General features: G+C 35.8%; 1 protein-coding gene across 1 annotated transcript; it reads left to right on the top strand.

Annotated features, from left to right (window-relative positions):
- The first annotated feature begins 1,255 nt into the window (after nucleotides 1-1,255).
- Nucleotides 1,256-2,282, top strand: BCR41DRAFT_344144 (CheY-like superfamily). The gene has a single exon (XM_022022440.1). The coding sequence runs from the start codon at nucleotides 1,461-1,463 to the stop codon at nucleotides 2,100-2,102; it is 642 nt and encodes a 213-aa protein (XP_021886500.1). The 5' UTR covers nucleotides 1,256-1,460; the 3' UTR covers nucleotides 2,103-2,282.
- The last annotated feature ends 10,070 nt before the right edge of the window (nucleotides 2,283-12,352 follow it).

Genomic DNA, 12,352 nt, shown 5'->3' on the forward strand with positions numbered 1-12,352 from the left:
AGAAAAGAGGCGATGAGTTTATTCAATTGCTATTATTGTATATATATATATATTATTGCCAAGTAAACATACGCCGCAATTATTATTATTATTATTATTATTATTATTATTATTATTATTTTCGATCACTCTTTTCTTTTCTTGGCCGCAGCAGCCCAGTCTTTTTTTTTTTTTTTTTTTTTTTTTTTTTTTTTGTTTTCTGTGTTGCGGCTGAGAGAAGTGCCGACTGTGAATGTTTTAATTGAGCTAAATAATAAATATTTTCTATTGTTGAGCTATTTCAACTTTATATTGATACAATAATAAACTTCATTTTTGTCGTTTTGCCCAGCAATTTTCTTCGACTCTTCTATTTCGCCGAGGAATTTCCTTGTCCCTCTTTGTCTTTCTGGGCAAACACAAAAGAAACACGTTGTATTTAATGCCGCGCCACTGTGAACACTGTTTTTCATCTTTTTTTTTTTTTTTTTTTCTTGTCGCGAAGAAAAAAGAATCGAAAAAGGGAAATAGTCGACTTGGCAGCCATTGAGCCAAGTCGACGAAGATAAAGTCAAGCTTGGGTGTTTCTATTTCTTCTTTCTATCTCTCTAAACCATGTGACATTGCAAAGGTAAATGTGGCATGTTCAAAGGCTGTGACCATCCGGATAAAAATTTGTACTTATTGAATGAATTCTTTTTTTGGTAGCAGAGAGCGACGCGTCAATTGATGCGAGACTGTCTCAGATGGGATCAATTGAGACGATAGTCAATTGAGAGGCGTCAGAGTATGTTTTATATTGATAAAGTTTATTTTTAAAATACAGTATTGTAATTCAATAGGCCATGCTCGATCAATGCTATTGAGTGTGATTCATTCTAATTCAATCCAGGTTTAAAATACGCAGAAGAATAAGAAAAAAGCGCTGCGGACAGACGGAACTTGGGCATCCGCACATCCGCATATCCGCACATAACTAAAACAATGGTCAGAGCAATTGAGTTATTCCTGAGTCAATCAAATCAATTCAAGTCAATCTAAAATCCATTCAATAATAATGCTATTCAATCCATTCAATCCTTTTTATTGTAATTGTATTGGAATATGTATAATACTCAACACTTTGTCGTTATCGTCCTTTGGATTTGTATAAAAAGGGTCTGATGTCCCCCCCCAAGTTCACTCTTTTTTATTTCTCTTTTTCTTTTTTATCCCTCCTACTCTCTTTCATAAACGATCCTTAGTTCGTACAGCCTAGACCAACTTCTCCTTACTTAATTTGCTTCGCATTTCTCTCTCTCTCTCTCTCTCTCTCACTCTCTCTCACAATAATTCCTCTACCTCACTCACAAACAAGTACTTTCACCATTCACTCCTCAAAGAAATACCACCACCTCTCTTCTTGCACCAGCCACTCCACGACCACTACCACCATAACCTCTACAAAAACTACCACAACTCTTCCACAATCCGAATCAACCATGCTTTGTTCTGTTATCCGTAAAATGTGCTCAACAACATCGACTAGACTACTCCAAGAACAACCACTTCAGAAATCCACATCGTATCTCAACAAGGCCTTCAACACCATGGCTTCTCCCATCACTCCTCCCAGCTCTCCTCCTTCTCCTGCTATGAGCATGGAAAGCATCAACGGCGACGAATTTGACGACCATGATTCTCAACAAACTCGCAAGATCAAGGTTATGATCATCGATGACAATGCCATCAACCTGTCCATTCTTTCGCGTCTCCTCAACAAGCACTTTGCTGATACTATCCAACTCACCTCTGTTCAGAGCTCAGGTCTCTCTGCTTTGAACCAACTCACAAAGGATGAGGTCGACTTGATCCTCATGGACATCGATATGCCAGAACTCTCCGGTGTCGAGACCACAACTGCTATCCGTACCAACAACTCCCATACTGGACACTCGATCTTGGAGCAAAACAAGACTGTTCCTATTATCGCTGTAACCACCTCAGACGCTGAGGAGCAACGCGAACTCTACCGCAAAGTCGGCATGGCTGACTGTGTCTCCAAGCCTATTGCTGTCCCCAAGTTGCGCATGGCCATCGAAGAGGCTATGAAGGCAGTGCACACTGTCGCTACCACAGGATGAACTTGATGGACCTCCTTTCCTTGTTCTTTTACATTCTTTTTAAAAAAAAGCCAAAAAAATTTGCTTTTCGTTGCAATTTTTTGTTATCACACCAACCAACAGTTCTCTCTCTCTCTCCTTGAGCCGTTCGCTATAACCAACCAAGTCTCGTTCCAACTACAACGAGGAAAAAAAAAAAAATTCCTCCCAACTGGTTCGATTGACTTCTCTCCCCTTGCGGAAATTGAGCGACGCCTATCTTTTTTTTTCTTTTTTTTTTTTTATTTCTTTTCTCCTTTTCAAGAAACAAAAAAAATAATCCAAAAAGGACCCGTATCACATGCATGTTCATCTTTACTGCATGTTTCTTTCAAACCCTCCCATTTTGTGGTTGAGGACAATATTACTTTTGTAGTTTTCTTCTATTATATACCCGCGCAGTGTCTTCAATGACTTGGCCTGCTATCAATGGCTTTTACGAATAAAAATTATTTTATAAAAAAAAAACTTGTCTCCTATTTTAATTGACTATGTGTATGACTTATGACTAATGACTAATTTGGCTTAAGAATGAGTGATCCACGACTCTTTACTTTTCAAAGTTTTTCTTTTTTTTTTTTTTTTTTTTTTTTTTTTGGCCAAACGCGCCAGAACCCGTCCAATGATTGTCTTAATTGTTAACCATTTTTTCTTTTTCTCCTACTAATGAACCCAAACCAGGGTTGGTTCAATGGACCGTGTTGAAGGAAAAAAAAAAAAAAGAATAACGAGTTGTTCCAGAGGTCGAAAAAAATAAAAAAAGATTGACAAGATCGCCAAGTCTTGTTACAAGTCCAAAAAAAAACGTTCAATTATGCATATTCAATCTTTATATTAGTTTGTCGGTGTTCAGCTCAAGCTCAGCCCTTGGCTGGTTATTATTATAATGTACAATAGCATCATTGCCTTTTTTGTTTTTTGTTTTTTTTATTTGACAGAGTTACCAACGGCGTCTGGGTAAAAAAAGGATGCTCTCCAACCATCAATGCTGTATCCATCCCGCTCTAAGCAAGCCTCCCTCTCCCCTTGATCTCTCTTGCATTTCCTTTATTTTTTCTCTTTTGCCTCCTCTCTTCCTGCACAACACGCATGTGTCTTGTGCACTGTATGCAAATAAATAAAAATAAGCCATGGCCTTTTTTTTTTTTTTTTTTTTTTTTTTTTTGAGTTTGATCAATTAGACATGCAAAAAGCAAGAAAAAGTAAGAGGGGGAGGCAAATTGCAAATGCAAATATAAAAAAAAGGCTCAAAGGTCAGATATAGAAAGAGAGAGAGAAAGAGAGAAACACACATTGGTCACGCGTGTCAGTTTCTAGTTTATATCATCCATGCAACACATCCCCCTTCCTTTCTCCTCTCTTCTGTCCTCCCCCGCTTGTGCTCGCAACTGAAATTGTCTGGACAATTTTATTGCGATCGCTTGTTGATTAAAGAAGCGGCTCGCAATAAAAAAAATTTTTTTTTGTGATTTTTGTACTAGAGAGCAAAAGCTTAACAACAGTCGATGATGACTTTCCGCAGGATCTAGGGGGAAGGTGGGGGGAGTAAAATGTCAAGGAAAGAGACAGAACGCGTACGGCTTGGCTTAGAAAGAGAAACAAACGCAGAGAGCCGATTAAGAGCGAGCTGTTATTATTAATTATTAATTCTTATTATTAGTCGTAGTAATAGTATATGTCAACCGAACAACCAACATTTTGTTGGTCGGTTGATCGGTTGGGTGCCGCATTAAGATTCTTTCGCTTATTGTTTCCAAAGAAGGAAAGTGTTTCTCACTGCACCGCAAAAAAAAAAAAAAAAAAAAAAAAAACAAACATCAGTAGAAAAGGTTTCCTTCTCCCTCGGAAGGCTTGACTTGGCTGCGGATGTGCAATTGCCGTTTTCCGCGGCTGATTTGTATTTCGTGTTGATTCATTACTTCTCCCAATTGTCTTTCTTTTTTCTTTTTTTAGTTGTTTGTTGGCGTTGTTTCTTACCCCTTTTTTATTGGACTTGCTAAATCTCGACATTAGTCAGTCAATTAGCCAGCGCAGTAAGGAAAGAAAGCTTTGCCACCTTTTTTTTTTTTTTTTCCTAAACGTTGTTATATACATGTCTTACAAAAAGAAGACACGAGGAATGGGTCGGATGGCATCATTGACAAGGGTCTTGTTCAATTTGGTTTAGCAATCGTGACGGATATACTTTTTTATTTTACTATCGTCGTCAAAAAAAGGGTCAACCCCCCATATCCTCGCGGTTTAAATTTTACTTCTTGGCAAAATGCTGTATTCAATGTTAAAAAGAGTCATCCTTTCACAGACGGATATATATATTCCCCTTCCCTTCCCTTTCTTTCATTGTTGTCATCACGAGGGAGATTGAAAACAAAAAAAAACATTGACACGTTCTTCATTCTCAGCCTTTTATTATTATTATTATTTTTTGGCGCGAAAATACTTTTTTTTTGTTTTTTTTTCTCTTGCCTACCATAAATATCCTGTTGATTTGTCATGCGATGCGAAGAACAAAGCAAAGAAGGAATAAGAAAAAAGGCGGACTTACTTTGCGGGCCTATAACGTGAGTCAGTTAGGGGAGAGGGAAATGAGAAAGAATCGGAGAGAATAAAAAAAAAAAAAAAAAAAAAAAATATTGAGAGCACGAGACATTTTTCTTTTCCCTAAAACATTGACAAGTGAAATAATGCAAAGTATTAGGAATAAGCATGTATATACTGTAGAATCACAATCCGTAAGATAATCCTCTCATCAATCAATCGATAATTGGATCTAATACCAATAGAAAGTGTCAACGCAGTTCAGTTGACATGAATGTTTTTCTTTTTTCTTTTTTCTTGCAGAGTTGAATGAGGTTCGAGAACGTTCAAGATCATCGTAGACCATTTCTCTGCACATGTGCTGTACATGGATTCAAGTATATAATGAAATAACCTTTTTTTTTTTTATTCTTCTTTTTCTTCTACTTTGTATGTGTATACATTTGTAACCAATGCTTGGCTCCCAACATATTACCCGAAGATTATTTTTTTTTACCTTTATTGGGGAGGATGTCCAGAATCTGTCAAACATCCTTGGCACACATCCTTATTTTCTATTTGCTCTTGTGTCTTTTGTCGGGTCTCCGAAGAATACATGATCCATGTAGGATAAAAAATGTGTAACAAAGAGCAAAAAAAAAAAAAAAAAAAAAAAAAACTTCTTGGAAAACGCTCCAATTAGCGATCAAAAAAAAATCCTTTCACTCGAATGGTTGCAGAAGGATGAGAGGAATCAGGGGGGAGGAGGCTAGAGCCTGGGGGGGGGGGGGGTTGGTCGTTGTGGATGGAGTATATACATGTGCATATGTGTGTGCGTATATTTGGTATATTTGTGCATCTTTTGTTCCTGCAGACAGGTTAGAACGAACGAAAGAAAGAGAAGACACAAACCAACCAATCAGCTCATCCCTGGACTGAAGGAATCTTTTATTGCTTCTTATGACTCCGCCTCAATACAATATTCAATCCAATAGGACTAAAAAGACTAACATTTTCTTTGCGTTGTTTTCTCTCTCTGAGAAAATGAGAATAAAAAAAAAACGTGGCAAACTTTAAACAACTCTTTCTCGTCTTCTGTTTGGTACCTCACTGACCCCTCTCTTCTCTCTCTCTCGTACTATTGTCATCCTTTCGGGTTATAGTTCTTGTCGTCTAAATATTTTTGTGGGGGGACATGATTGGTTAATTAGTTTCTTCCGGTGCGCTAATATCTGTAATAATTGTAATATATAACTCTAATAACTTGTATAATATATATATATATATATTTATATTCACAGGTTGTTTTCTTCCATCCCCCCAATAAACGATTAGAAAGCTTGTGGTTAGTTAAGAAAAAAAAGAAAAGAAAAGAAAAAAGAAAGCTAAATGGGGGATACTGGACATGAATATACATTTATATATATATATATATATATATCTATATATATACATATAATATAACATATTCTATTACACATAACGAGTCGACCCCAGGAAAAAAAAAAAAAAAAAAAAAAAAAAAAAATTGGGACTTCACTTTCATGTGTCGGTTATTCAGAAAGGCCGTTTCTTTTTTTTTTTTTTTGTCATCAAGTGTAATATAGTTTATAAACTTTTTAACGGTCGAGTCATGTTTGTTCTTTCTTTTTTGGGTTGTTTCTTCACTTTATCGAAAGATACCATTTTGAGAATAGGGATCATCTTGATTGACATCTTGTTAGTCCATTGAACAGACTTGATTCTTTCTCGCTCATTCTTTTTCTTTTCTTTCCTTTTCTTAAATCCCTTGACTCCTTGACTCTAGATGATCCATGCAGTCAATGTAAACCTTAGTTTGAAATAAAAAAAAAAAATCATTGATTTGATCCATATCAATGGTGTTATACTAAGAAACCACATACATGAACAACTTAATCATTACAATTAGTTCGAATTTTGATTCATTTGTAGGATTCGCGTCTTTTATGATATGCAAGAATAAAAATAAAATCTCTTTTGCATAGACTGTCGTGCTTTTTCGTCCTAAAGTGATGAAAGTATGATCGGATAAAAAAATGTAAAGTAAAATAAAGACAGAGACAATATGTTCTTTAAAAGCCCCTTCTCTGTTCCTTTTTTTTTTTTTTTTTTTTCCTTCTTCTATGCCTGTTAATGTTCTGGACACGTTTTTGCAATGGTCTATGGTAAGGCATAAATCGTGTAGATAGTATAGACGGTGGTCTGCTTCTATTTTTTCCTTTTTTTTTTTTTTAAGAAGAAACAAAAACGCGATTGTGAGCAGAGGCAAAGGTGGCGGATATGCTTCAAGTTGCCTCAGTATTCCATGATGCTCCGCGGGAAAGGGTAGGAGCCCGATATCTTGATATATAGTACGTACATGTACATGAATATAACAACCACACCACAGCAATTTATAACAATAACAAACATTCCGTAAAGGAGCACAGCGCTCAGGTGTTGTTTTTAAATAAAAATAAGAAATCCATCTTTCTCCTTTTTCTTCAAGCTTTGCTTGCCTAACTCAGGGGGGGGGGGGGGGGGACAGCAACCAAAGATCCAAAAAAAAAAAAAAAAAAAAAAAATGAAGGAAACCGATCAAATCGCGTTTGCGCATCTTTATTATATACACATGTATCTACATGTAGACTTCAATGTGTGCCTTTTTTATAAGCTTATTTAAATGTTGAATGCACAATAGACGCAGGATATGCAAGGCATAAGGATGTTCCAGACAGATAACCGTTTAAGGAAAGGAAATATTGCTTCGCCTGTATACGCCAGCTCTCAGAGCCAGAAGCACAGCGGGGTTCAAGTTAAAAGTCCGAACTGCAATGTGGTATTGGGGATAATTGTGTCAAAACCATTTCGATTGGAAGATACCCTTTACAAGGATCGTCAAACCACTCTCCTTGTCGCGTCTTTATGATCTCTTTCCTTTTTTTTTTTTTTTTTTTTTTTTTTTTTTTTCCTGTCCCTCTCTTGGTTAGGTCAATATTAAATGAGAAGCATGATAATGTAGACACGGATCAAGAAAGGACCGTATCGTATCAAAACTTGGCGCAAAATAAAAACAAAAAGGCACTCTTCTGTCATGCACGTCAAAAAAGAAGTGTTTTTTTTTTTTTTTTTTTTTTTTTTTTGCCGTTTTTTTGCTTTCCTGCCTTTTTTCTTTTCCTTGTTCATTGCATTTGCCTGATTCCATGCTGCTCTTAAGACCCACAATTGCACATATGCACAATACATGCAAACAACGAATGCTATTGTTCCATACTCAAACACTCAAACATACGCGCATATAGACATGTACATTCATGTGCACACATAAAACACATACACACAAATAAAAAGATCATGGTCCCTCCCCTGAAAAATAAAAAAATGACGAGTGGCAGGACCTCGCCTTTTTTCTTTGCATTAGTTTGTTCAGTACATGTTCAGGGAACTGGCAGGCTTATACTTTTTTTTTTTTTATCCGAATATCAATAATATTGATCTTAATTGGACGATTAGAAGGAAGAATGAATGGGCGAAGTGGTTTTTGTTTTTATTTTTCTGACACATGTACATCTTCGATCATATATTTTGCATTATTGGCATTTTAGCCATGTCTTGGAATTTTTTTTTGTATTGTTCTTCGCCTCGCATCTCGCATCCAAGAATGGAATAAGAACAGTTGGAGAGCTGGTGTGTCATTTAAACAGGGTGAAAAAAGAAAAAAAAAAAAATTGGGGGCTCACTAACACAATCCTCACACTCTATAATTGCACAGAATCGTACATCATACACAAACCTCACTAGACTAGATCTATCTCTTGTAAAATAATTTGTCCTTTGTTGGTTATTCCGCTCTGAAAGGAGGTCCTGTCAAAAAAAAAAAAAAAACAAAACCACAAATGGTCCTTTATTTTACATGCTCCGCTTGTGGATATCCATTCGTTCTGAAATTAGTCTATTTATTATTCATCATTCTTCATTTTTTTTTTTTGTTTTGTTTTTTTTATAGACATTTTTCCATGTGTTTATTGTCGAAACAATCAAGGAAGCGCTCTTCATCAATTCATTCATGACAATCTTAAAGATAGATAGACACTGCAATATGTACTATAGCATCCAATGCTTGATTGTTTTTATTATTTTTCCAATAGAGTCATTTTTTTCTAGTTCTCTGTAGTTCTCAACGTTTCATAGGATGGTTTATTATACACACCATAATGTCCCCAAGCATCCTTCTACATATTAAAACGTTACGACACTTGGGAGCCAATTGATCTAATAAGGGAGATACAATAAACATTAAACTGAGGAAGTCGACAGTGTTTACAGTGACTATAACAACAGCAGCAACAACAATACGTTCCCTTCTCTTTTCTACAACGCGCTGCTGCGTGTCGGTTGTTGCCCTAGTCTATTTTGGTCCGTGACAGCCAGCAGACTATTATTGGTCACTAAAATAACGCTGAAATAGATAGCGCCAAAACAACAATGGGATTGTTTGGTAGCTCAACGTCTTGATCGAGTCCAACCAATGTCTACAAGAGGCTCAGCTTCAATTGGGCGAAGACTTTTTTTTTTTTTTATTTTTATTTTTTTGCTCATTTGCCCCCTCGATTCGTTCGCCTTCGCCTTGCAGTCAATTGACCTTGCTCTTCTGTCTGTTTTCCTGTCAATCTGTCTGCCCATCCAGTGTGTGCGTTGTTTTTTTCATCCAGACTAGGCTATAGTTGGTATGAAAAAAATGCCCTTTGAAAGTAATGCTCTCTGCCTACATACGAGCCTGCCTTGGTCAACCTTGATCTGTCTGATCTATCTATCCTGTACTGTCTTGTGTTCATTCTTTATTTTCTTTTTCTTTTTTCCTTTTTGGTTTTACTTGTTATCTTTTCCTCTTCTGTTTTACTCTTTATGCCCGGGTGCATGTACTGTATCTTTTTTTTTTTTTTTTCATCTGATGTTTACTGAGCCGGCTCCCGTCCGGACTATGGTAACTTGATGATGTTTTATTATAGATCAGTTGATGCTTATTCAATAATATACATATATATACTTTTTTTAATTTTACTGACACTTTTTTTTTTTTTTTTTTTTTTTACAAATAATTTATTCCCATGTCGTGGACCAATCACAATGAATGAACCCTTTTTTTTGAGCAAGCTTATTTTAATATTCCAAGCTTTTTTATGTTTTAGCTGCAAGGTCCTGCAAGTCCCACAGACAGGACAAACAGAACAAACAGGACAACAGACAAAGCAGACAGCAATTGGGTTCACATAGTTTGATCCGGTTCATTCACTTTTTCCACCTTTCCTCTCCTTGCCACCTTCACTTTATCTATTTAGCACACATATTATACTGTATTTTTATACAGATATACACACTTTTCTCTCCTTTTTTTTTTTTTTTTTTTTTTTTTTTCAACTGTTTTTTCTTTGTTCCGGGTATCAGGGTAACATAAAAATAATTATTAAAAAAAAAAAAAAAAAAAAAAAGAAAAGACCCTGCTAAGATAATTTGGGTCAAGAAATTAAAAAAGAATGAGAGCAGAAACATATCAACTCGATCACTTCTTTTCTTTTTTGTATTTAGTAAATAAAACGCGGACTAGTAGATGAACCTATCGCATTAAGGTGGACTAACAATGTGTATTCCGAGCAAGTGAGCTTTTTTTTATTTTTATTTTTTTATTTTTTTATTCACCATTTGTATGAATCTGTCGAAAGGAAATGAAAGAGGGAGAAAGAGGGAGAGAAAGGGAGAGAAAGGGGCTCTTGGTAACATGTGCATACACCTTCATTTCTCTCAATTCCTTCATGTGTATAATCTATTCATCTATTTGTCCATTTGTCTATTCATCTATTCATCTATTCATCTATTCACCTGCCGAGACTATTGCACAACACCCTCCGGGTAAAAATTAAAAAAAGGAGCGTTGAATGGTCAGGTCGCCTGATCAGATGGATCTTTTAATTTGTACAAAAAGATTTTCATTCATCATTAAAGGATATATTAATTTCCATGTTTCGACCACAAAAGGCTCTTTGTTGGGAAACATTGAGACGCGAATTATGGAGCATCCATAGAATTGATGGAGACGGCGAGGAAAGGGGAAGGAGCAGGGGGAGGAGGAAAAAAAAAAAAAGAGACGGGTCCCCACGTCCTTCTTCTTCTCCATCCCATCCCATGTCCATGTCCATGTAACATTAAGATTTAGCGACAGAGCAAGGATACTTGGATGGCTATCAAAAATAGTTCTGTGCGATGTTGTTTTTTATTTTGTTGGAGTTACTGTTGGAGTAGAACCGAAAATGAGAGAGACAGAGGGAGTATACATAATCTAAAACTGCGACACATTGGCAATGCGAGCACGCATCGTCCGGGCACCTTTTTTTTTTTTTTTTTCCTTTTAAAAATATATTTTTATAATGCATAAAAAAACATTAATGCTGTTGGCCCGTTGATTTGATATTTTTTTTTTTTTTTTTTTTTTTTTTTTCATTGTTAAGGTTGCCTTGTATACCTTATTAGGAAATTGACGCTCTAGCGTCAATTACCGTATTTGTTTAAAAGTTAGTAAATAATAAAAATAAATTAATTAAGACCGTTATTTTTTTATTTTCTTTTTGCTGATTTTTTTTTTTTTTTTTTTTTTTTTAAAAAAGTTCATTTCATTTTATTAAATTCTCAGAATCATACAGCTCTGTTACTCGGGGATATTTCGATGTGGAGGAAATTGCAATAAGAAAAAATTGCCTTAAAACAGTAACAATGTGGTCCATTTATCTTTTGATTTTTTTTTTTTTTTTAAAAAAAAAAAAAAAAAAAAAAAAAAAAAGAAGACGTAACCTGTCTATCCCGGTTCCCGGGCCATAAACAAACAAGGGTAATTAACCTTTCATGATCGACTTTGTCTTGGTCGAAAGTGCGTGTTACAAAAAAAAAAAAAAAAAGATGCTTGGCAATGTATGTACATGTATAAATATATATATATATATATGTAAATAAACAAATAAGCGGGCGCGTGACCACTTCAAGACATGGTGCATGAAACGAGGGTAGGTTGGGGGTTGAGAATTGGGAGTTGGGAGGCCAAAGCGTATCCGGTAATTGGCTTTTTTTTTTTTTCTTGGTATAACCGGAAATTGGGCAAAAGAAACAAAGAAGAAAAGAAAAATGAGAAAAATGAGAAAAAAGAGAAGGGCAAGGCATCTGTGCCATGTCAAGACTGCGGCGTAACTTCCCTATCCTCCCTCCCCCTTCTCCCTTTTTTCTTTTTTCATTTATTGAATCCGTTTGAATGAAAGCTCTGCTGATTTTTTTTTTTTAAAAAAAAAATCTCTATCTGGGTCCTTCCGTTAAGCTTACTGAAGTCATTGGAGGAAAAAAAATCTATATGCTGCGGAGTGCGGAATCTTCGCATTGCTTCCTGTGGCAACAAGAGCAATTAGGACAAAAAAAAAAAAAAAACTAACAGAGATCTGTAATCGTCTATGACATTTTTTTTGTCGCGTAAACAAATTATTAGCTATAAATCCCCAACAATTGTTCCTGAAATCTCTCCCTCGCCAAGAAACGTACGGGTCTATAGAGAGAGAAAGAGAGAGAGAGGGATATGGTCTTCCCACAATGAGGTCCAGCAGCCCTGCATACCCTTTGACTACGCCCATCCATAGATGTGAGAAATAGTTTTTTTTTTTTTTTTTTTTTTTTTTTTTTTC

Source organism: Lobosporangium transversale (genome assembly GCF_002105155.1).
Source record: "Lobosporangium transversale strain NRRL 3116 chromosome Unknown BCR41scaffold_1, whole genome shotgun sequence".
Classification (NCBI taxonomy): domain Eukaryota; kingdom Fungi; phylum Mortierellomycota; class Mortierellomycetes; order Mortierellales; family Mortierellaceae; genus Lobosporangium; species Lobosporangium transversale.

What these genes read in the sequence shown, in the direction of transcription:
- BCR41DRAFT_344144 (XM_022022440.1), top strand. Translation starts at nt 1,461, where the DNA reads ATGCTTTGTTCTGTTATCCGTAAAATGTGCTCAACAACATCGACTAGA.